The sequence below is a fragment of the Typopeltis vanoorti genome, chromosome 12, assembly GCF_054136105.1.
Source record: "Typopeltis vanoorti isolate ZY-2024b chromosome 12, IOZ_Tvanoo_1.0, whole genome shotgun sequence".
Classification (NCBI taxonomy): domain Eukaryota; kingdom Metazoa; phylum Arthropoda; class Arachnida; order Uropygi; family Thelyphonidae; genus Typopeltis; species Typopeltis vanoorti.
Window position 1 is genome coordinate 65,784,194 of NC_143560.1, and position 26,098 is coordinate 65,810,291.

At 36.4% G+C, this 26,098-nt stretch overlaps 1 protein-coding gene across 1 annotated transcript in view; it reads left to right on the forward strand.

Annotated features, from left to right (window-relative positions):
- The window catches only part of LOC150100847 (voltage-dependent calcium channel type A subunit alpha-1-like), a 1,659,894-nt gene that overhangs the window by 1,527,430 nt on the left and 106,366 nt on the right, over positions 1 to 26,098 (forward strand). The window contains exon 43 of the mRNA XM_090401918.1: positions 17,155 to 17,303. Coding sequence (XP_090258044.1) covers positions 17,155 to 17,303 — 149 coding nt within the window. The remainder of the gene's footprint in view (positions 1 to 17,154; positions 17,304 to 26,098) is intronic.

Sequence of the window (26,098 nt, forward strand, 5' to 3'; positions counted from 1 at the left end):
CCACCTCTACACATCCAACTAGGTCTTATGAAGCAGTATGTTTAAGCTTTAGATTTACAAGGTGACTGTTTCCAATACATATGTGAAAAATTTCCACGACTTAGTTATGAAAAAATTAAAGCCGGTGTATTTGATGGACCACAAATTAGAACTTTAATGAGAAACCCAAATTTCATCAACTCTATGAACGAAATTGAGAAAGAGGCCTGGACTTCATTTACGATGGTTGCGAATAATTTTCTTGGAAACAAAAAAAGCGTGCAATTACAAAGATCTAGTGGAAACAATGCTTGAAATTTTCCAGCACCTAGGTTGCAGCATGAGCATAAAGCTTCATTTCCTATACAGTCATCTTGATAGATTTCCCGAGAATTTAGGTACTGTAAGCGATGAACAAGGCGAAAGATTTCATCAAGACTTAAAAACTATGGAAGATGGGATTCTCACATAATGGCCGACTGCTGTTGGAGTATTCAAAGGGATTGCCAAAACAGAACACACAGCAGAAATTGCTACAAACAAAAATTTATTCCCTGAAACTCATGTGTAAGTAAAATTGTTACTTTTGTATAAATATTCTTGTAATTTTTAATGAATATTGTTAAGTAGTTATGTATCTAATTATCGGCCTCTCTAGCATTCAAAGCGCCAGTATGTGCCATTGCAGGTTCTTACGCATTTATTCGTTTACTAACAAGCGAGAGCGTTGAGCGCTCCGATTCTGATCTGCGCACCGCTTTGAATAATAGGCTATATCTTAGGGAATTTTTCGAATTTCTTGATAAAAAGTTAGGAACAGATTTTTAAAAGTACATACTTTCAGAAAATAATATTAAAAAATCGATTTTTTTGATCCTCTAAATAGTACTACCTCCTTAAAACTATCAAAAACTTACAAATTAGCAAAAAGAAAATGCCATAGAGGAAAAACCTGCCATGATAGAGAAAAATGGGTTTGATATTTGAAATCAGCGCACCCAAATTGCTAAAAAACAAGTCTCATATAAAAGTCAGCAAAAATTGTGTTGGACTGTGTTATTCAAAATAGTGTCGCTAATTAGTGTCAAAAATAAACACTAAATAAGTATTAGGGAGTATAAATAAATAAGAAAAGTTCAAACAATTACAAGCAAAACAAAGCATTAAGTACACTAAATAAAATGAAATAAATCTAAATACAGTAATCAAAACTTAGCTCCGTTCTTGCCTTCCACCGTTTTGCCTTGTCTTGTCTTGTCTTGTCCCGTCTTGTCTTCCACCGATATATCAAAGCTTATGAAGAGAAAGATATAATAACATCCTTATCTCTACTTCAGTGTGTTATTCAACATTTCTTTGGGCTATTTTGTCCACTTATACAATATGCCCTCTTAACTTCAATTCCTTGTCTGCCATCATCCCAAATCTCTCATCAATTTATTCACTTCATTACTGTCAGTTTAATTATTTTTATTATTATTATTACCACCCCAAGACCTCATGGAGTCAAAGACTCATCTGGGAGGTCCTTTTGTCACACACACACAGCACATCATATCGTGTTTTAAAATACATTCAAACTCTTTGCAGACACCATTCTCAGGCAAGGCATTCCAATCATTCACAACTCTGCACAAAAAAAACCTGCCTCTCACTCCCCTACTCACACCCGCTTTATACAGTTTCCAGGGATGACCTCTGGTTCTCCCCTGATCTCCCACTATTCTCTGCAAAACTTCTCCACCATTGATCTTATAACAACCCCTTACCAACTTGTAGGTCTCTATCTTATCTCCCCTCTTCCTCCTGTTCACCAGACTCTGCAAATTACATCTTCTCAATCTTTCCTCATACTCGACATTCCAGAAGTCAGAAACTACCTTAGTCAGTCTCCTTTGGACTCTCTCCAACATCTCTTCATCCTTCTGAAAACACGCTGACCAAATCTGGGGACAATAGTCCATGTGTTGCCTAATCAAAGCCTTATGCAACGGAACAAGAATCTCCCAAATTCTACACGTCAGTTTCCTCCGCATCGTTCACAGAAGCCTTTCTGTTGTCTTCATAATTTTAGCGATGTGTCCCCTAAATTTTAGATTGTTATCCACTATCACCCCCAGATCTCTTATTTCCTCTACCTCCAACAATATATTCTCACCAAGCATAAATTCTGCATCCCATCTTTGTTTTCCAAATTTTAAAACCTTACATTTTGTAACATTCAATTCACATTCCCATTTCCGTGCCCAATCACTCAATCTATTCTCTTCCTGTAAGGCCACAGCATCTTCACTGCACTTCATGGTTCATCCCAACTTTGCATCATCTGCAAACAACTGAATATTCCCATCCAAATCTTCACCTATATCATTAATATACTAGTTAAACAGTAATGTCCCTAAAACAGAACCCTGAGGCACTCCACTAGTAACTTTCCTTTTCCTGGATATCGCTCCCCCATACACAACTTGTTGATACCTATCAGATAGCCAGTCTCCAATCAAATGCACCGATCTAATATCCGACCCCATCTGCTCTAGTTTGACTATCAACCTATCATGAGGTACTCTATCAAAAGCCTTTGTGAAATCCAATTATATTACTGTGTATCCTTTTCCTCTGTCCAAGGAAGCAGTCACTTTATTGTAATAAGTAAGTAGATTACTAAAACATGACTTCCCTTTACCAAATCCATGCTGTCCATCAAAGATAATACCATTGTTATCAATCCAACTCTGGATCCTAGTTCTCACAAGCTTCTCCAACAACTTAACCACAACACCTGACACACAGATAGGCCTATAGTTTGATACTTGAGTTCGATCACCTCCTTTATGAAGTGGCACAATCTCGCCCTCCTTCCACTGAGGACCTTGACCGAGTGCAAGACTCATATTAAAAAAATATGTCAAGGCAGATGTCAACTCCCTGGAACATTCTTTCAGAATACGTGGTGATATATTATCAAGTCCGACAGCTTTATTAACATCTAGTTTACTCAACTCCCCCATACACCTCTTGCTCACCTACAGTCAGTCTCTCCTCCCCATCATCAACTGCTCTCAATCCCTCCATGAAGTCACATTCACAAGATTGAAAGATCTTTATGAATTGGTCATTAAGTATCTCCACCACACATTCTGCATCAGCTGTCTTTATACCATTTTCTACAATAAATGTCATCCTTCCATAATCATTCTTTCTTTTGCTGGCTACATAACGAAAGAACTCCTTAGGCTTCTTTTTGGCTTCATTAGCCAACTGCTGTTCATACCACTCTTTAGCTATACTCACCAAGGAAGTCACCCTCCTTGCATGGTCTTTGTAGATCTCATGGAATTGGTTATTTCCACTTCTCTTATGCTGCCTCCACAATGCCCTTTTTCTCTGTATCGCATGCTTAATCTTTTTATTCATCCATCTCACACCTACCTTATTTAACCTTCTCACCAATGTCTAAATACATTTAGACATTGTGTCTACTAGATAGTTTTTGAAAAATCCCCCAAGCTGCATCGATCTCTTTTCCAGCTAACTCCTCATTCCACGCTACACCCGCAAGCTGTCTTCTGAGCTTTTCATAATCACCCCCCCCCTTGTAGTTCCACATATACCCTTTTCTCACAGAGGTTGTCACACTGCTGGCAACCACCCAGGTAATCACCTCATTGTCACTCTCACCAATTGGTGGATGATTTTGACACCTCATTTATAATTACATCCTCTGATGAGATGACGAAATCCAAGATCCTCAATCATCATGTGCCCTCTGTTACACTGTCTGATGTAGTTATCCCTCAAAAACTCAAGAAACTAATTTTCTTTACTTCCAGTTGCTATCTCATCATTCCAGTCTATATTGCCATAATTAAAATCACCCATAATGATCACCCTTTTCTTATTTACTTGGCTAATTTGATTCTACATTTCATTACCACCATCCACATTACCTGGTCTATAACAACATCCCACCAAGTATTTGATTCCATTCACTTTTATCTCACACCATACTGCCTCAAAACCACTGGCACTATTTCCCTCTTGCACCTCTACTTTATATGGACATAACTCTTTCTCTATCATCAATAGCACTCCCCCTCCCTTTTTACCCCTTCTGTCCTCACAAATCACATCATACCCTTCCATCTCTATTCCTGTCAGGATGTCATCCTCTTCCAACCACGTCTCACTTATTCCAACAATTTTGGGGTTAACAAACTCAATTAGTGCAACCATTTCATCTGCCTTGTTTCTTACACTTCTAGCATTTGTAAATAAACACAACAGCTCATTCCTGGATCTACAGGTAGTTCCACTGATACCACTCACTCGATATGATCTCTCCATGCTCAACTGGGACCATTTTCCTTTCTGCTTCTTCATTTTAAAATCCTTTTCGATTCCAACTTTGTTCCTCTTAATCCCTGGTCATCCCATTCCTTTCCTGCCTATACACATGCTCACCTCCTCTTGGAGTATCCACCTTTTTCATGCTGTGTACCCCTGTCAACCCTGAGCCTCCACATTTCCCTGCTCGTCTTGCACACCCATTCTCTCATTTTCTATACTCATACCACTCACTTCCCCATTCATAACCACCTCTTCAATCTCTCCTGTCTTACTCTCCCACTCTTCCACATCACTTCCCACTTGATCTGATTCATTCTCTCGATTCACTTCTCTACCTTCCAGCAGCAGTCTCTCCAAGTGACTCACACCATAACCACTCAAATGCAGTCCATCACTCCCATACAGCTCACTTCGTCCCTCAAACTCATTCCACACATTAACAAACTGTGCTCCCGTCTCCTCACACATTTCAGCTAGCATATCATTCATAATCCTTGCTCTCCGCCTCATTTCACCACAGTCATACCTAGGCAACATGCTAACTACCCTTCCTGTCACACTATTCTCTTTTATCCTTCTTAGCAGCCTCCTGATATCGATTCTGACACGCTCTTTGTCCTCTCTTAAATCATTCGTACCTATTAACTATTTTGCTCGCTCCTACCTCATATCCAATGCCCCAATCACTCTACTCATTTTACTGCCTGGAAAACATACCTTGTGCATCCTCTCATCCAACACACCTTTAATAATGGAGTTGCCATACAACGCCACTCGCTCATCTTTCATTAACTCTTTCATTCCATCATTATTTATTTTAATAGTTTTTACCCAAATTTTCTTAATTTCATTCTGCATCCTTTTCATTTCTTGCCTCATCCAATCCATTTCAACTTCTGAATCTCATGACACATTCTCTCTATCATTCAATCTTTCTAACTCTCGACCCCCTCTTCTTACTTTCACTCTCATTCATCCTTTTTTGTTTCCGTACTTTCGGGTCCAACATGCATCCAACTTTCGCTATCATTCTTCCCATTTTCACACTTATTCATCTTTCTTTGTTTCTGTACTTTCATTCCAACATGTGTTGAACTTTCGCTATCATTCATTCTTTTTTCGCTATCATCCATTGTTTCAATTTTTTTTACTTTCAATTTCTGCGTCACGCCATTTCTAGTTTCATTCATTCTCTCAATTTTATTTCCTTCCTCTCTCACCTCTCACCTCTCTTTTGTTCCTTTTAACATCCGTTACAGTTTTCAAATCGCTCTCTTTCTTTTTTACTGATTTTTTAACATTTTTTCTCCTCTCTTTCTCACCATCCTTTTCTTTCAAACGTGTACTCATTTTCCCCATGACAATTTTGCTACTAACACTTTCTGTCATCAATTTCATATTTGCATTCATCAATTCCTCATTCAGGTCACACTTCACACACACCCTCCTTCCATCCTCACCAAATATCCACAAATCATTTATGTAATCGAAAGAATACATATAACAGGCTTCACACTTAATGAAACGACTGAAATCTAAATTAAAGTCATGGAATGACAATGCTGCCGCCATTTTTTGCAGGTTACTAAGTCTAATAATCAATAAATCTTAGAATCAGTTAATAAATAATTAAACTTTTCATCATAAAGTGCACAACCTTACATTTTTCCATCTTAATTGATAAATATTATCCTTTCCCAAGACTACCAGTTGTTCTTTTAATCATCCTGCAAGATCTATACGTCACTTTATTATTAACTATTGCCTTCCTCAGTTTTTCATCATCAACAAACAACTGGATAATACCCCCTCAAATCATTATCTCTATCATTAATGCACAAATGATACAACAATCCCCCTAGCAGAGCTTTGTAGTACTCCACTAGTCACCCTCATTCTTGTGGATTTTTCTTCACCATATACTACTCTATTTACTTAAGTCCATAGCTGTTGTAGTTCTGATTCATATCCACAGAAGCAAAAATGAATTACAATATGTAAAAGTATATTAATAACGTTGCTTGTAAAGATTTAGTGCACAGTTTAATAAAGAAACAAAAATTTTAATTTTCTTGAAATCCTATCATGATAGCAAAATGTGGAAATCGTTTTAAATTTTGCCAATGAAAAAACATGATAAAGTGTTATAATTGAGACAGGAAACTGTGTAAAATGTTTAAATTATTGTCCATTTCATTTAATAGATGGTACCATTTCATTTTTATTTTGCATCATACAGGGTGTTTCAAACAGAATGTCCCAATTTGAAATTTGTAGATCTCTGCAACCACGAACCACAAATGAATTTCAAATAAGCATTATTAATTGTGGTGAGTGAAACTTTAGGTGAGTGAAACAAAAATAAATTACTTCATACTTGGTAATTTATTTTGTAATACCACATTTTCATTATTAAATATAATTATTTGAAATTGGGTCATTCTTTTTGAAACACCCTGTATTTTTGACAGTAACATAATATGTCCAATGTGAAGATAAAAACTAACATATGAAGAGAACTAACATACGTTTATAATAACAGTATTTACATATAGAAATCACTATAATGTTGATTTTATGAAGATTATTTTTATAAAATATATTTCAATATCAAATTATTAAGGTTTTTCTCTTGTTGTATTCTATTTTTTTTTTAAATTTAACAATATTTTGTATTGAAAATGAGAAGTATTATGATGCAATCAACTCTCACTATAAGAAATACTATTGTACCAACCTTACTCACTATAACAAGGTACTGAAAAGTTCCAGACAAAGTCCAATAACAGTGCTATTTTATGGGAAACTCACTCTAGCAAACTTTCTACTATAGCAAACTATTCCTGCAGTTTCTACAAGTTTTCATTTACATGTGAGAATTGCCTGTAGCAGAGTATGATTTCACTAGCATTACATAAGTTTATAAACCTTTCTTATATGGTGGGCCACTTAAACTTTTAAATATTATTCATTTGTGTCTAATTTGTGGAGTGAAGTGACGATGAACAACTTTTACCAATACTAAGGTAGGCAACGATGCATTTCTATATTAGTCTAATTTTCAAACTGGTTAAAAACAAGAAAATTTAGGATAAATAATATATTAACATGTATTAGATGAAACAATGTTTGTCCAATCTTCCATTTCTTTTATAGCATGTCCAATTCAATATGAACCTGAAAGTTTCATATTTTATGGGAAACTCACTCTAGCAAACTTTCTTCTATAGCAAACTATTCCTGCAGTTTCTACAAGTTTTCATTTACATGTGAGAATTGCCTGTAGCACAGTATGATTTCACTAGTATTACATAAGTTTATAAACCTTTCTTATATGGTAGGTCACTTAAATTTTAAATATTATTCATTTGTGTCTAATTTGTGGAGTGAAGTGACGATGAACAACTTTTACCAATACCAATATCAATAAGGTAGACACTGATGCATTTCTATATTAGTCTAATTTTCAAACTGGTTATAAACAAGAAAATATAGGATAAATAAAATATTAACATGTATTAGATGAAACAATGTTTGTCCCATCGTCCATTTCTTTTATAACATGTCCAATTCAATATGAACCTGAAAGTTTCATGTTTATGGGAAGAACGTCTTCTGAAAATTAAATTACTACACATGTTTATTCTTTACAAAGAAAGTTATTTTTAATAACTAATATTAAAAATTAGCTGAATAATCAGTTAAAAACAGAATAGACAGTTTTACATTTCAAACATTATATAGTTAATAAATAACAAATCTGTTCACAGTATAATCCAGATTGCTTACTGCTTTCAGTATTTGGGTCATTTATTGGACTTAATATTGACATATGCAAGCTTCTGTGACTATTTTCCAGATTCTGTTAAATAAACTAGTATATCCACAATAAAATGTTAATTACTATTTTGTTTATACCAACTAGTTTTGCAGGCTCTATGGTATTAGCATTATCTCTAAGCCTCCTTGGAGTCTGCATCAAATATTCACAATCCACAATAACTACCATACCTTGCCTTGAAGATATTCTAACACACACCTGGACATGTGCCTTCCCTCCATTACAAATCTCAAAAAGTTAGGCATTTTTCTTAACATTAGGAGTGAGAGCTTGCTGTCTTATTAATAATCAGGAAGAGGTATCCAAAGAACTCCAATTTCTAATAAACACCTCCAATTTCTAATAAATACCTTCATACAAAATGGCTATAAAAACATCATCTATTTCCTCAAGGGGTGTTCAGATTATTATGACAGCACCACATGTTTAAGTTTAGATTATTATTCTCCTATCAACAATTTTCCCCAAAATTAGTATATTACTTGTGAGCACTCCAATACTGTGCAGTGTAGCCACTGTAAAACTTTTATACCTTCACATTTGAGCATTTCTGGCCAAATATTGCCAGAAATATTGCAGAGTCTAGTGGGGAAGAAGGAAGAGGGGAGATATGATAGAGACCTACAAGTTGATAAGGGGTTGTTATAGGATCAATGGTGGAGAAGTTTTACAGAAAATAGTGGGAGATCAGGGGAGAACCAGAGGTCATCCCTGGAAACAGTATAAAGAGGGTGTGAGTAGGGGAGTGAGAGGCAGGTTTTTTTTGTGCAGAGTTGTGAGTGATTGGAATGCCTTGCTTGAGAGTGTGGTGTCTGCAAGGAGTTTGAATGTGTTTAAGACACGGTATGATGAGATGTGTGTGAGATAAATGGACCTCCTAGATGAGTTTTTGACTCCATGAAGTCTTGTTTAATAATAATAATAATAATAATAATAATAATATCCATTCCAGCTGCCTTTACACATTTCATATTTTCAATGTCTTTTTCTACCTCAAGTATTGATATGTACTCGGGAATATATTTCTCTTGATTATTTTCCACCACTATTCTGTCACTTCTAGTTTCATCCAGTAATCTTTCAAAGTAATTACTTCAGACATCTAGAATATCTTTATCTTCAGTTTTCATATCACCTTTATAATCTCTGATTCCTTTTGTGGTATTCTTTACTCTAGTTCTAAGCATTTTCAATAGCCTGTAGAACATTTTTTCCACCTTCCTGATATCTTCTATATTCTTACCAATTTTCCCATGCCTTTTGTTTAGCTACTTTTACACATAGTTTAGCTCTCTTATTCTTCTTTTCTTATTCTCTTGGGACATCTGCTGACCTACCTACTGGGAACTTTTAATATACTTTCTTCATTTCCATGAGTACCCTCTTTACCTTCCTGAGTTCACTATGGAGTTATTTTTCTATCCTTGCAAACAACTTCACCACATGCTGGGTCATTGTTTTCTTTAAAGTTTATCAATGATTCTCCAAGGTTTGATTCATGTCTTCAAACTCTTTCATTTTTTTCTTGAATAATACAGCCAGTCCTTGACTTACAACGTATGCAATTTACAACCACTCATACTTACGATGACCATCATGTTAACACTTGACTAAATACCCCTCACTCCCTCAACCCATAGAATAGGATGTTATTGGCGACTTCAAGAAATATTATTTAAGAAATGCTTTTGCTCAAGCTATTGGTTGCCTAAGGGAAGTGAGAAACCCCCTCAAAAACTTTTGGAAGGAATATAATATTTTGCATTGTACAAATAATATAATGCAGTATGGAGTGAGGTGACAGCAGAGCATATGAATGGTATTTGGAAGAAGTTGCTGAAACATATTCATGCATTCATAGGATTTGACAAAGACGAAGCTTTACAAGAGGTTAGTGATAAGATAGTACTACTAGCTATCTCATTGGAGATTGACAATGAAGATGTAAAGTAGTTGGTGGAAGCTGTAAAAGAAGAGCCTACAGATGAAGACATTATAGAGCTAGAAGCAAATAAAGATAGAGAAGTATAAGAGATAAAAAAACAGAACATGAAGAAGAAGCATATATTCCAAAAAAAAAAGTTTACAGTGAAAAAATTATCACAAGCATTTGCCTCTGTTAATAAGGTAGTTCAGCTGTTTGAGGAAATGGACTCCCAACATGAAGAGATTAAACAAAGTAGACAGAATGATGCAATTACTTGCTACAGAGAAATTTATGCAGAAAGGAAAAGCAAACTATGCAGAATAAATTGGACTGTGATATACAAATTTTTAAAGAAGTCCACTCCTGCTGTCATTTCATCCTATGAAGATGAACCTAGATTTCTACAAATTATACTTCTCAGGAACCATCTTCAGAACATTTTGTTGTAATTCATTTTGAAGAATTTGTTGTTTGATGAACTAGCTTCCCCAGTCTCCTCCAGTAAATCATCGAATAAACAAAACAGCAGCTTTGAAGAATTACTCTTGTTCCACGTGTTTCCGGTTTACTGTAAAAGCACCAGTAATTTTGTTATAATTTGTACTTTGTATTATTTTGCTATAAACAGAGAGTAAAATTAGTTTAAAATATAACAAAACAGACCTACACATTTTATCATTCAGGCATGTCAACTGTTAACATATCTTTATGATTCATATAGTGATTTCCAACTTACAAAAGGATTGTGGGAACAGAATCCTGTTGTAAGTCGAGGACTGATTGTATTTGTATATTTGATTCTACAGTTCACCTCTGAATGCAACCTGACTGATTCTTTTTAAAACTTTCTTACATACTTTTCTTTTCAATATATGAACTTTTCTTGTCAATTTTTATTATATCAACCTTGTACAGCTCTAATTCTTCTGCCAGTTCCACATCTTTTCCATGGATGCTTCTTATGTAGATGTCACCAATCTTGAATTCTGCTAATGATGATTTTGAAGTCTATAATGCTCAATTTTATCCTGCCCAAAACTAAACACTTCTTATTTCAAATCCCCTGTACATTCCTATGTGCTAAACCAGCATGCAGATAATGTTATCAACAGTAATACAGTCAGTGAGACTTTTCATATATCCTGTGCCTTCTAACCATGTGAATTCCTGTGTATCTTTATGCTGCAACATGGTATTAATAATGACTAGTCCATGTCCTTAACAGAAATCCAGCAGATACTTACCATTATTATTAGCTTTGCTCTTTTCTCAAAATTTTCTCCAAACATCTCTCTCTGTGTATGAGCTGTTTTCTCTAATGACCTCCACTTCTTCATTAGTAAAACTGTGGGACCATAGACAAAATAAGTCTCATTATCCAATTCTCCATTTTGATGGTTAGCCCATATCATTCTGCTTGATAATGCCTGCCATTACAGAATATTAATTCTGTAATCTGCCGTTACAGAATGTTTACTATTAAATATTATAGCTACTCCCTCCATTCCGTGATCATTATTGCCAGAATATAACATCTTGTAATGGTTATTTAGAAGCACCTCACCTGTTTCTTCTTCTTCTTTGTTTTCGTAACACCAATTATGTCAACCTGGTACTGCTCTAATTCTTCTGCTAGTTCCATATCTTTTCCATGGATGCTTCTTATGTTGATGGTGCCAATCTTGAATTCTGCTGCTGATGATTTTGAAATTCATGGTGTTTGTTCCATTAGTTGACTTTTCACTATTTGTCCTGGTTCCCTGACAAAAATAGCAAGGACTATTTTTAAGCAGATGATGCTGCATCAAGCAAATTCCATTCATGTATTTATTGTATTCTTATTAGCTTAAGCCAATAAGAATACAATTTTGTTGGCTAAATTCCAGATTGTCAGCCTGTCCTCATTCATTCAATATCCAGGCAGGTACCTACTAATACTGTGTACCAGAAGAAGGTTAGGATTGGACATTTGGCCAGAAATCTTCTGTTTTCCTAGTCCTTACTATTATTATTATTACTACATGACACCTCCAAGGAATCCAAAGACTCATCAAGGGAGCGAGGGCACCCTACTCTACAACTCTGTCTCCGCCACTCAATCCTCCAACTACAGCGAACTGCATCATCTACACCACCACCACAACTAGTATTTTCACAGACAATCACAAACATCCATGCCCACAGTGGGATTCAAACTGCAGCCTTTTGATTAGAGAGCGGATAATGCTAACTACTCAGCCAACCAGGCCAGCATATGTAGAGGTTTCCTCCCAGTTATCTAGCTCTGGTCCTTAAGCGACTGTGACAGTATACCATAAGATGATAATTACGTTATATTTAAAATGTCTTAGCATTAATGAGACTTGGCTATTATTGGGAGTAGAATGTAAGGGATATGTATTTCAGGTGAGACTTGGAGGTTAGCGGTGTTATTTTGATCATGGAGATCCTCAAGGGAGTCCAAGAATTCATGGAGGGAGCAGACCTCCTGGTCACACAATGCTCAAATACCTGTCATATTCTCTTCTTTGAATACATTCGTCAAAGATGTACTCACAACACCCAAAGGTAGTCTATTCCACACACTGCTGAAAAGCAGCATGAAAACCTAGACCTAGCATGTTTTCCACTATTTTAGCACATGTTTTTAGCAATGTTTACATGTAAAAAATGGATAAAATGTTACATATGCAACTAAAAAGATGTGCACTGCATTCAGAGAAGGTACAGTAAGTGAATGCGCAGCCCAATTGTTCAAAAAGTTGTGTCAGGTGATGCACACTGTGATATATTACTCAACTGTCACTGAGTCAGATTCACGCCAACATGCCAGGTGCTTGAAAAAGGATTTATTGTAAGTGATGAAAGCATTCATATGCATTTTCATTGACTTATAAAGGTGTATAAACTTAGTAAATTGCTTCTACATTAACTCACAGATGATGAAAAACTTTTGAGATTATCATTTTGCTTGTTGCTTTTGCATCACAATATTGAACCATTTTTGGACTGGTGTATGTATTACACGTATAAGCAACCCCAAATGGTGACATCATTGGCTATTAACTCCACAATTCACCATCAGATTTTGCAGTATGTCTTGCAGAATACAGTTAGTATGGTCCATTATGCACCTCTCCCATCCCCTTACCAAACATATATTATAGCACACATCTACTCAGCACATCATATTCATTACATGCTGCTCCAAAAAGTGTTGTGTCCTGAAAGAACACAATACTTTTTGGAGCTATGTGGAGAATAATGAGTTGTAGTAAATGAGGTGGCACAAGTGCTGCAACCTTGGATTGGAGATTCTATATCATCTTGTCATCGGATTTTCATCTTTCTTGTCCCAGTGTGCAACTGACAATTTTATAAGTGAAGGCATTAGAAACGGTTATTTTTTTGTTTCTAAAAAAAATTGGAATTTATGTAAGAACAGTTGGGGATAGTCCATGTATCCCCAATCGCAAATAATATTTTAAAAATTGCTTCCATTTGTTTACTTTTTCAGTTGTTTAAGCTGCAAAAAATAAATACCTTATTAGTCTAATCCTTTCACAAAGGATGGAATTCTTTCACAAAGCATTATGCATCTCTCATATACATTTTTCAAAAATAATATGTTAGGTTGCATATTATTTGACAATATTAAACAGTACAAGTTAAGAAAATAATTCATTATGTTTTATCAATCACTGAGGACTCCACTGACTAGCAAAGAAATAAGTCCACTCACCAAAGAACACTCAGCATCAACAGTAAGTGCAAAACAAGCAATGAACTAATTTTATATAAAAGTCTTAAACTATGTTCATCTTTGACTAAGTAATATAACTCTTGATTCACTATACAAAAGGGTAGACAATATCCAAGATAGATAGAGTGCAATGATGCAATGTGCAAATTCTACATATTTAACATAGCTTCTTTAGCTAAAACTTATGATTATTTAAGACATGAATTTGCAATCACAAGTCTAATTTCATTCTGTATAGTCTGATAAAAATATGGATTGCATTTAAAATAGGATACTCTATGTATGTTAGAATATGAAAACTAATCATGATCATGCAATTAGAAAAGGGCACTCTGGGAACATATTAAAGTATAGTATTGACCCTGCAGTGTGAGCAACAACTGCCCAGTCAGTCCAAGAAATTATTATTTTTATTTTTATATATTTTTTTTATTTATTTTTGATATGTGGAAAGTAGAAGAAAGAAAGAATGATTATCTGAGGATGATGTTACTGAATGAAAATGTTAGATTCATAACCATTGTGGAGAATATGGTCAAGGTATTTATTGAAGAATTCATCAGTATATTTCATCTTCATAAGCGTGATCTCTTGAGAAGTTTAATGGATTTGTTGGATAAGGGACAGATGGTGAATGAATGAATGAATGGAAGCTATAAGTAGAAATTAAATAAGCGATGTGCATAAGGTAGCGGCACCTAACATCATATCTGTGTGTCTTAAGGGAATGTGTGAGTGAGTTAACAAACGTAAAAAGTTGGACACATGACAAGTTCCAAAACAGTGGAAAGAGGGTGAAATGGGTGAGATAAGATTAATATTTTTACCTATAGGCCAATTTATGTTTCTGGAGGAGTGGTGAAGATGTTAGTTGGTGAGGGCAAGATCCACAATTGGATTGACAACAGCAGTCTTCTCAAAAAGTCAGTGTGGATTTGAAAAAAAAAAAAAAAAAGGACAGTCATGTTTTTAGCAATGTACTTATGTGTTACAACAAGTTAACAAATGCGTTGGTCAAGTGAGAGATGCATATACAGTGGCATATTTAGATTTTGCCAGTGCCTTTCATAGATTGCCCCATGAACAACCTATCAAAAGTTCACTAGATAATACTTACTGCACTGAGAATACAGGGAGATTGGTGTTTAAAGCATTAGCTATGGAAGATCTTAAAGTGTGCATCACTTGAACATTGCAAGGTCTGTTACATAAAGAAGAGGCTTGATGTATTAGTGAGAGAATATCATTAATATTATTATTATTATTATTCAGGCCTCCATGGAGTCAAAAGACTCATCGTGGGAGGTCCTTCCTAAGAACATAAAGTCTGTCAAGACTCATCGAGGGGAGGTTCCCCCTCGATGAGTCTTGACAGACTCGTCGAGGGGGAACCTAAGAAACACAAAGTCTATCATACCACTCCTTAAACTCATTGACTGTTCTCACCCTCACCACTCTATCAGGCAATGCATTCCATGGCTCAACCACCCTCCATGCAAAGAAACCACTCCTTACCCTCTTGCTCACAGTTTCCTTTCGTAACTTCCAGGGATGGCCTCTTGTCATCACTCCTTCCCACTGTTCAACCAAGCGAAAGAACTCCCCAGTGTCAACCCCGTAACCACCTCTCAACAGTTTAAAAGTCTCAATCATATCACCTCTCCTTCTTCTATCCGCCAAACTCTGCAGTCCATATTCCCTCAGCCGATTCTCATAACTATCCTTGTACAGTCCTGAGACCATCTTTGTCATCCGTCTTTGTATCTTTTCCACAGTTAATTTATCCCCTTCAAATCCTGGGGACCAAATCTGAGAACAATAATCCAAGTGTGGTCTGATCAGAGACTTATACAACGGAATGATAACCCTCTTATCTCTGCAGGTCAGTGTCCTTCTCATAATTGCAGCAATCCTCTGTGTTACCTTCACCACCTTTGCAATATGTCCCCTAAACTTCAGGTTTCTATCAATCATCAACCCCAGATCTCTTGTCTCCCCAACTTCCTCCAGTATAACTCTTCCCATAGAGTATGCAGCATTCCATCGATGTTTCCTAAACCTCAAGACATGGAAGAAAGAATATGAGTAAAATAACAGATCCTAAGAAAACCCCGGTATTGATGATCCAGTAAGCAGTAAATGATCAGGAAAGAAACTATGACACAATCACAAATGGCAGAAGGCATACTATAAGATGATAGTATAGTAATGAGACTCTATGTCAGATCCAGTTCATGAATTTCTTTAAATCTTTCCATTGCTTGTGTCCATGGGAAGGTTTGTTAGGAAATCTTCTGTGGAAAGAATGGTAGAATTCATTATCCATCTATTCATTGGACATCATCAGATACCGTATGGACACTCCATTCCTAATGGTGATCATTAATTAATTAGCATCCAAGTAGAAGAATTAGTTTGGTTGTCGATGAGTTTCTCAATTTTTCAGAGGATTCAGATGAGAAAGTAGGATGGTTGTTTGACAAGATAAATATGACAGCTTGTATATGAAAATATGGGATAATTCTTAATTCTTGAGCCAAATTCTGAACACAGTTTGGAAGAGTGGGGAAATGCCATTTGGAGCAGGAGAGAATTCTTCTTATTCATCAGCTTTGATACCAGATTCAGTGGTCAAAAATACTTCTGCACTTCTAAAGCTATGTTAAATATGTTAAGTTTAAAACAAAGCAATTGCACTCTCATATTATCTGTCCCCCCACATCGAAACATGTGAGTGGCACTACTTCATCATGATAACAACAAAGATCAACCTAGTATGCCAGCTTATCTACATTATGTAAGCTTCTTCTCAGTTATTATGTTGTGAGTGCACTCATCTCTCTAAAATGAGAGTTACATTATTGGTAAAATGTTAAATTATTTTTATAGTCTAACTGTATATTTGCTTAATATTGTAAAAGTACCTCTATAGACATTCTTTATGCTCTAGGCCAGGGATTCTCAACCTATGGTACGCATACCACTGGTAGTACGTGAGCCAAATATAGTGATACACCACTGTAAAAGGTTGAGAACCTCTGCTCTAGGCAATGGAGCAAAAAATGTATATAATAATAAATTTTCATTCAGATTTGTTATTATCTTGATTTTACTTATAATGCACTTTTATGCACATTGTATGTGTTTATATGCATGAATGCATGCATGCACACACATATATACACATGCACATAGCATAATTGATAATTACTGATGGACCATTAAATAAAACATGAATAATTTAAGTATAATTATTTTGTCATTAATTAAAACAAAAGTTTTGTCATCACACAGCGTCCGTCCTTATTACGTCGGTTGATGGGAGCAGTTCGCAATTCTCGCACCAGTCAGGGAAGTCTTAACCTTGAAGAGGAGCATTTTGAAGATGCTGAATGTCGACTGCCACGCTCTAGACAGGGATCTTTTCATCATTCCACTCTTAGGTAGTGATAAATTAATCTTGTCATTTTTCTAGTGATAGCATGGCAACCACATAGTATTACAGTAAATTACACATATCCAGCCACTCATAAGTAGCAGATATCATGTTATTTACTATATTATTATTATTCCTCATCTCCATAAAATCATTAGACTAGTTCTACGCAACAATTCTTAAGATATTTCGCTTTGAATTATTTCAGTGTTAGCTCACTCAATATCTAATCTGGTAGATTCAACCCCCAAAGAACTTATTGATATTGATTAATCAACTAATTATTATTATTATTATTCAGGCCTCCATGGAGTCAAAAGACTCATCGTGGGAGGTCCTTTCTAAGAAACACAATTTTATTATTTACCCCTTTTTTTCACAACACAGCTATGCAGCTGCTTAGTTCTTGAATCACTCACTGCCAATTTAATAGTTACCCTACCTTATCTACTTCTTAAGCTATTCTCACAAACTTATGTCTCAATTATGTCTCCTCCACCTCCTCCTCCTGTCTGTCAACTTTGATATTAGATTGAAAACCACAATTTCATACTCAACATTCCTCTGTATACTGAACATTCCAGAGTCTTGATGTGTAATCTTAGTTATTCACCTCTAGACCCTCTTCCCCGTTTCCCTATTTCATAGAATTCCGAAAAGGAGACCATATATATGCAATCAGTAGGTCATACAAGCCCAAGTCAATGATATAATCAGTCTTATCCCAGAATATTAGTATCATTCTCATTACAGGAACAAGACCTTTGGGTGACTTTCACAGCAGATGCAGTATGCCTTACATGAGCTCACTTATTGTTCATTAATGTGTCAGAATTGCACTCATTAATGTGTCAAAATCTCCTACATCTCATCATGGAAATCCTTTCCTACATTGCTGCAGAATGATGGCAAAATTATGGAAACCACTGACATGTTGAAGTAATAATTTTAATTTAAAATTAAGCAAACTAATCGCTCAATATTTCAATCTTCATATTGCAGTCATAATTAGAAATACTTATATGCATTCTATATATATGTGTGTGTGTATATATATATATATATCAGAAGCGTATATTCAGGGTGTGCTAGATGTGCGTACCCACAGAATAGCAATTTCACTGATATTATATTTTTGTATTTATTCCTATTAAAGACTCCCCTAATTGTTTGCTGGCTTTGCATGATTACTAAAATAAATTTAGTTTAATCCTTTATCCAAGTGTGAGCAAACAAAGCTTGCATCTGAAAGTATCTTCAGGACTGGGGTAAGGTAGTACGACACCAGGCAACTCGTTGCAAAGGTGGAGCAAGCTAACATCACTCCTATCTCAGTATCTCCCATAATGCAAAACACATCACCTTGCAGATATGTATAATGTTATGCATTAAGGGAAGGGCCACTACCCAGCTAGTTTCGACCTTTATTGAGGTCTCTTCAGTGGGAGCCAGGCCCAAGTGGAGATACCAGGCAGAAGCATTAGCAAGGTCATCTCTACCTATAGGAGTTGCCAAACGTTGTGCCACCTTTTTATTAAATTACTCTGGATTTAGAGAAAGATGTTGGAAGTTTATTTTTCACTTGGTTAAAGGATTAAACTAAATTTATTATAGTCTAATATGGTATATATTTACAATGAGAAACAGTATTGACAATGCCCCATTTTCAGAAATGTCAGAGCTTTTGCAAAATGTATGATTGTAGTTGAAGGAGGTTGGAACTTGTGTATAAGTAAGTAAAATGAGTCATTTCAGCCTTTCTTTGGTTCAATTGAGAAAAATAATAGTTTCCCAAATGATTACTTTTTTTTGATATTGTGTATTATAGGGCTGTATTTAAAAATTGTATCAAAATTCAAATTATCTATGCCTTACTCTAGTATTTGCCGATTATAATCTAATCTCACCACAAAGCATTAGCCCTTTGTGCTTCTCACATAAATGCCATGCGTGAAGCATAGCTATTGTTCATTTTGACCTTTATGCTTTCCATATTTAAAATTATATTAATTGATAAATGAAAGTATTCAAAGTTATCCTACAATTAGTTGCAATGGACCAATTAAGATGAGTGCTGATGCACTATGCACTCTTAAAACTTTCATACATCAATAAAAATGCAATAGTATGATAAAATTTATGTGAATTTTGTAGTGTGGGTTGCAAAAGTTGTGGGACTAGATGGTATTTCACCACAAGTTTTGATAGAATGTGCTAAAGAACTGACAGCTCTTTTGACCTGGCTTTTCAATGAAAGTCTGGCTACGGGAACGGTGCCCAGGGAATGGAAGGAAGGTAAGATAGTGTCATTGCAAAGGGTGGTAGCAGACTGGAAGTGTCTAATTATAGGCTAGTTTGTGTGTCATCAGTAGTTGTTAAGATCTTGGAGAAAGTAGTGAGGAACTGTATACAGCATTGGGCAGATGAGGGTAATGTTATCTGTGAGGGTCAACATGGATTATAATCTAATCTCACCACAAAGCATTAGCCCTTTGTGCTTCTCACATAAATGCCATGCGTAAGCATAGCTATTGTTCATTTTGACCCCATTTTGTCATCAGTAGTTGTTAAGATCTTGGAGAAAGTAGTGAGGAACTGTATACAGCATTGGGCAGATGAGGGTAATGTTATCTGTGAGGGTCAACATGGATTTGTGAAGGGGTGCTCTTGTTTTAGTAATATGCTAGCCTTTTATAATAAAGTTACAAGAGCAGTAGATGAGGGAAAAGCATATACTGCCATTTTCTTGGATTTAGCGAAGACATTTAACAGGATGCCACATGATACGCTGATATTTAAGTTTCAGCACATGGGTTTGGATGTCAGGTTTGTCAACTGGATTCAGGATTGGCTGTCCGATAGGTATCAGAGAGTGTGTGTGGTGGGGCAGTTTCAAGGAGACAGAGGGTTACAAGTGGGGTCCTACAGGGCTCAGTACTGGGACCTATATTGTTTAACCTTTATATCAATGACGTTGTCAGTGGATTGCAGGGGGAATATTCAGTTGTTTGCAGATGATGTGAAGCTGGAAAGGGTTATTAGTAATAGTGCAGATGTGATAGCCCTGCAAAAAGATTTGAATAAGCTACATTGATGGGCAAATGAATGAGGGTTTCAGTTTAATGCAGCAAAATGTAAGGTCTTGAGGTTTGGGACACATCGATGGTATGCTGCATACTCTATTGGAGGAGCTATATTGGAGGAAGTAGGGGGGACAAGAGATCTGAGGTTGATGATTGATAGAAACCTGAAGTTTAGAGAACATATTGCAAAGGTGGTGAAAGTAACACAGAGGATTGCTGCAATTATGAGAAGGATGCTGACCTGCAGAGATAAAAGAGTTATCATTCCATTGTATAAGACCCTGATCAGACCACACTTAGACTGTTGTTCTCAGATTTGGTCCCCAGGATTTGAAAGGGATAAATTAACTGTGGAAAGGGTACAAAGGCAGATAACAAAGATGGTTTCAGTACTGTACAATGATAGTTATGAGGATTGGCTGAGGGAATGTGGACTGCAGAGTTTGGTGGATAGAAGAAGGAGAGGTGATATGATTGAGACTTTTAAACTGTTGGGAGGTGGTTACAGGGTCAACACTGGGGAGTTCTTTTGCTTGGTTGAACAGTGGGAAGGAGTGATGACAAGGGGCCATCCCTGGAAGTTACAAAAGGAAACTGTGAGCAAGAAGGTGAGGAATGGTTTCTTTGTATGGAGGGTGGTTAAACCGTGGAATGCATTGCCTGATAGAATGGTGAGAGCAAGAACAGTCAATAAGTTTAAGGAGTGGTATGATAAACTTTGTGTTTTCTAGGAGGGACCTCCCACGATGAGTCTTGATAGACTTTGTGTTTCCTAGGAAGGACTTCCCACAACGAGTCTTTTGACTCCTTGGAGACCTAAATAATAATAATAAGCCACACAAATAGTATACCCACCCTAAATGGGCACACAATGCTACATGTATCATGATAGCACGATATATATATCATGCCTGCATGAATGTTCCCAACAATACTTTGACATACTTTACACCTTCAAATGTCAGCAATCCATTTGCAACTTGTAATGTATATTTTTTGTATTTCTCTTTTCATGTTATGCACCCAGTGAAGTCTTCTAAGAAGATAAAACTAGTTGTGCATTCAAATAATAAATAGTTTTTCATATTTTGGTATCTCCTGAGTTCTAGTCATTAAAGTTCTTCAATTATGTAAAAAGTAGATCATTACATATACTTAGAACAGCAGATATCAATGGAACAAAATATCATTGATGAAATTAAAAGCAGCACGTGCTTGGGTGGAAAGCATTTGGAAAATTACATTCAATATTCAAAAGCCAACTACCATTCTGCGTGAAGAGAAAAGTTTTTAACCAGTGTATTCTTCCTATACTGACATATGGCTGTGAATCATGGACACTGAATGCAAAGGAAATTCAAAAACTAAGAACAATACAATTTAGCATGGAAAGAAGTATGCTTGGCATCACAAGATTGGATCATGAAAGGAATACATGAATAAGAAATCAAGCCAAAGTCTCTGACATCATAGGAAGAGTGAAACATCTGAAGTGGCAATGGGGTGGGCATATTGCTCGAAGACATGATCAATGACTGACAAAAGAATTGCTGGATTAGATTCCACGTGAGGGAAAACGACCATGACGCTGACCTAAAACACGGTGGATTGATGATATCAGATTTGCAGGAGTGACATGGAAAAAGAGAGCCATAGACAGACAGTTTTGGAGTAATCTTGGAAAGGGCTTCATCCAGCAGTGGATAGACAATGGCTGCTGCTGATGATGATGATATATATATAATTAGTTTAAGCAAATATATAAATTAATGGAAGCAAAAAAGGAAGAGCCAAGAAGTAAAGACTGTGAATCTTCTGCCTTAGTATGAGAGGACAGAATTGAGAAGAATAGCCATGATTGCCAATGAATCAAAAGGATTTATATATGCCTGACAGACTACATTTAAATGGTTTTGGAGTAAGATGTTTGGAGAAAGTGTTGTTTAGTGAGAGTGTGGCAGTGCAAAACCAGGGAAACTGGAGATATTAGGGTGAATGAAATCAAGCATGTGTCTGGCCACCCCCTGTGATAAATGAGGATGGGTACAGTAATGATTATGCGATGCCGAACAGGATTTCACAGGTATCCAATTTAAATGAGTTGGTAATGACATTAGACAAGGGTAACTATGGATACAAAGTACGCATGGATAGGCTTATGTGTTCGTCAGACATGTTATGATAGGTTTCACGGTATAAAAGAACACAGATGGTTAAGCAAATAACTATTTATTAACTTAAAAGCTAATATTTCGCTGGTCTTATATCCAGCATCTTCAGAGCACACAACACAAAGTTTGTTACAAAGGCAAGACAACCACAATCCGGCGTAACAGTGGGGACAGTATAAGTGATTGCAGCGTGCAACACAAGACTAGTCCTAATATGGCGCCATCTAGGTTAAAAAAAAAAAAAAAAAAATTCCAAGTTTTGAAATAGTAGTCCAAATGATAAAAAATAAAAGTAATAAATATTAATTTGGTCTTAGGGTATGTTTCAAGGCTTCTGTTGATTCCAGGAACAACCTCTCTGACTTGTAGAAGCTTCTGTGCATTACTTTTGTTTCTTTCCAATTGATCCTGTGTGCAGGGGTATCCAGAGCATGGTCTGCCAGACCCGACTTACCATAGCGAAAGTGTCGGATATATTTTTTGTGTTCACTGAGGCGGATGTCCACATTTCTTCCTGTAAAATAGATAACATACTAAATGCTACCCACAAATCCCCTCTATCTACCACAGAAGACTACAACAAAACAATCACCATCCCATACATTAAAGGCACATCTGAAAAGATATCTAGGGTGCTTAACAAACACCAATTACGCACAGTATTTAAACCTTATAAAAAATTAGCAACTCTCATCCATTCACCCAAGGACAAATGCACTCCTTTATCACATCCTGGTGTCTATGAAGTGCCCTGTTCTTGCCATCAAGCCTACTACGGACAGACAGGAAGAAATGTGGACATCCGCCTCAGTGAACACAAAAAATATATCCGACACTTTCGCTATGGTAAGTCGGGTCTGGCAGACCATGCTCTGGATACCCCTACACACAGGATCAATTGGAAAGAAACAAAAGTAATGCACAGAAGCTTCTACAAGTCAGAGAGGTTGTTCCTGGAATCAACAGAAGCCTTGAAACATACCCCAAACCTTAACAAGTATGGCTGTATAAATCTACCAAAGATTTGGGAGACAGTCATCCTAAGACCAAATTAATATTTATTACTTTTATTTTTTATCATTTGGACTACTATTTCAAAACTTGGAATTTTTTTTTTTTTTTTTTACCTAGATGGCACCATATTAGGACTTTAGTCTTGTGTTGCATGCTGCAATCACTTATACTGTCCCCACTGTTACACCGGATTGTGGTTGTCTTGCCTTTGTAACAAACTTTGTGTTGTGTGCTCTGAAGATGCTGGATATAAGACCAGCGAAATATTAGCTTTTAAGTTAATAAATAGTTATTTGCTTAACCATCTGTGTTCTTTTATACCGTGAAATCTATCATAACATAATATGGATACAAAGGAATGCTGAATGCATGTACACAAATGCAAGAAGTATCAGGAATAAAGTAGAGTAGTTTGGGGCATTGGTAAGCTCGACTTGGTCAAAAATTATAGACATCAGTGAGACCTAGTTGACTTAAAATGATAGAGTTACAGGGACAGAATGTAAAGGGTATTGTATTTTCAGGGATAATAGAAGGAACAGGATAGGAGGCAGAGTATTGTTGATGATAGCTGCAGAATAATTACAACCAACAAAATTAGAAGTTAAAGAAGATATTAGGTCTGAGGGAAATGATTCATTTGAGACTGTCTGGTGTGAGATAGAGAGCAAATAGGACAAAATACATTGTTGGATACTGCTATAGACTAGAGGTCCACAGGAAGATGTAGATGCCATGTATCAGCAGATTAGCACAGTGAGTGTATACCGAACAATTATTATGGGAGAGTTTAACAATGTGGACATCGATTGGAGGGAGGAAAGTGGACATGGCAAGATGGAAGTGGAATTTATGCAGTTGGTAAAGGATAATTACATGAAACAACATGTTATAGAGGGAACAAGGGGTTTGAGGGTGTTGGATCTGATAATAACATCAGAAGATGCATCCATAACCAAGGTAAACAGAGCCTCCAATTGGGAAGAGTTCTCTGCCAAGAAGGGGTTTATGTTCAACTATAAGACTGGTGATTATGAGAGACTCGGAGGTTATCTTGGAATGGTACCATGACTTGAGAAACTACAAGGAAAAAATGTCAGTAGTGCATGGCAAGTGGTCAGAGATTGCTTGAGAGTAGCAGTATCAGACTGCATACCCAGGGTCAGAAGAATAAACCAAGTTGGAATTAAGTGGATGAATAGGGGACATAAAGCAAGAGCTGCAAAAGAAGGAAAACATTGTGGAGGAAATATAAAGAAATAAGGGATCAGCATAAACATAAGCAGTACAAAGTGCATGCAAAAAGGATAACTAGTATGGTAAAAAAAAGGTCAAGTCAGACTATTTGAGAGAATTAGCCAAACAGGCCCAAGTAAACCCAAGTTTTTTCCATTAAGTAACAAGTAAGAGGAAAAATGACTATGGTAGAATGACTTTAAACAATGCTCTTGGTAGGAAGGTGACTGAACCAAAAGAAATACTTGAGTTGCTCAATGATCATTTTCCAAAGGCGCATCATCCTGATGGAGATTTTGCAGTTGCTGATGTTACAGAGATGCATATCAACATTGAGGTAGATGAACAGGAGGTGTTCAGCATATTAAAAAATGAATGTGAACACAGCCATGGGATTGGATGGCATATCAGCCCAGGTACTATATGAATGTGCAAAAGAATTGCCATTGCCTCTGACAAAGCTGTTCAATCTAAGTCTCAGCTCTGGCATGGTTCCAAGGGACTGGAAAGAGGGTAAGATAGTACCATAGCATAAAGGAGGCTCCAATACAGAGGTAGAAAACTACAGACCAATTAATATATCGAGAGTGATTGTTAAAGTATTGGAAAACTTAGTGAAAGGTAAAGTAGAATGGTGGGTGGATAGGGATGCAATACTCATTAGTGGACAGCATGGCTTTCTAAATGGTTGGTCCTGTCTTAGCAACTTATTCACATTTTATAATAAAGTGACAGCAGAACTGGATAAAGTAATGGCCACACCATGATACTGCTCGACTTTGCCAACGCATTGGATAGAATACATGGAAAACTATTACAAAAACTGGAAAGGATGGGAATTGATATGAGGCTAGTAGTATGCATGAGATGGGGTGCTGACAGACAGAGACACTAGAGAGTAGTATATGGTAGAGTGGAGTCTAGGAGAGTGATTCTGACTAGTGGAGTAGCTCAGGGTTCAGTACTAGGGCCACTACTCCTTAATTTGTATAACAATGACATAGGGAAAGATTTAAGAAGGAATATTCAGTTGTTTGCTGATGATGCAAAACTGGGGAGAGCAATAGTTGATAAAGGTGATGTAGATATCCTGCAGGATGATTTAAATAAATTGGCATTATGGGTGAAGGATAATGATTGTCAGTGTAATGTTGCAAAATATAAGGTTATGCACTTGGGTTGAAATGGTTGCATCTTCTTCTTCAACCTTTTGGTTCTGTCCAATGCTGGACGAAGGTCTCTCCCATGATTTTCCATACCACTTGGTTTTCTGCCTCTCACATCCATCTCACTCCTGC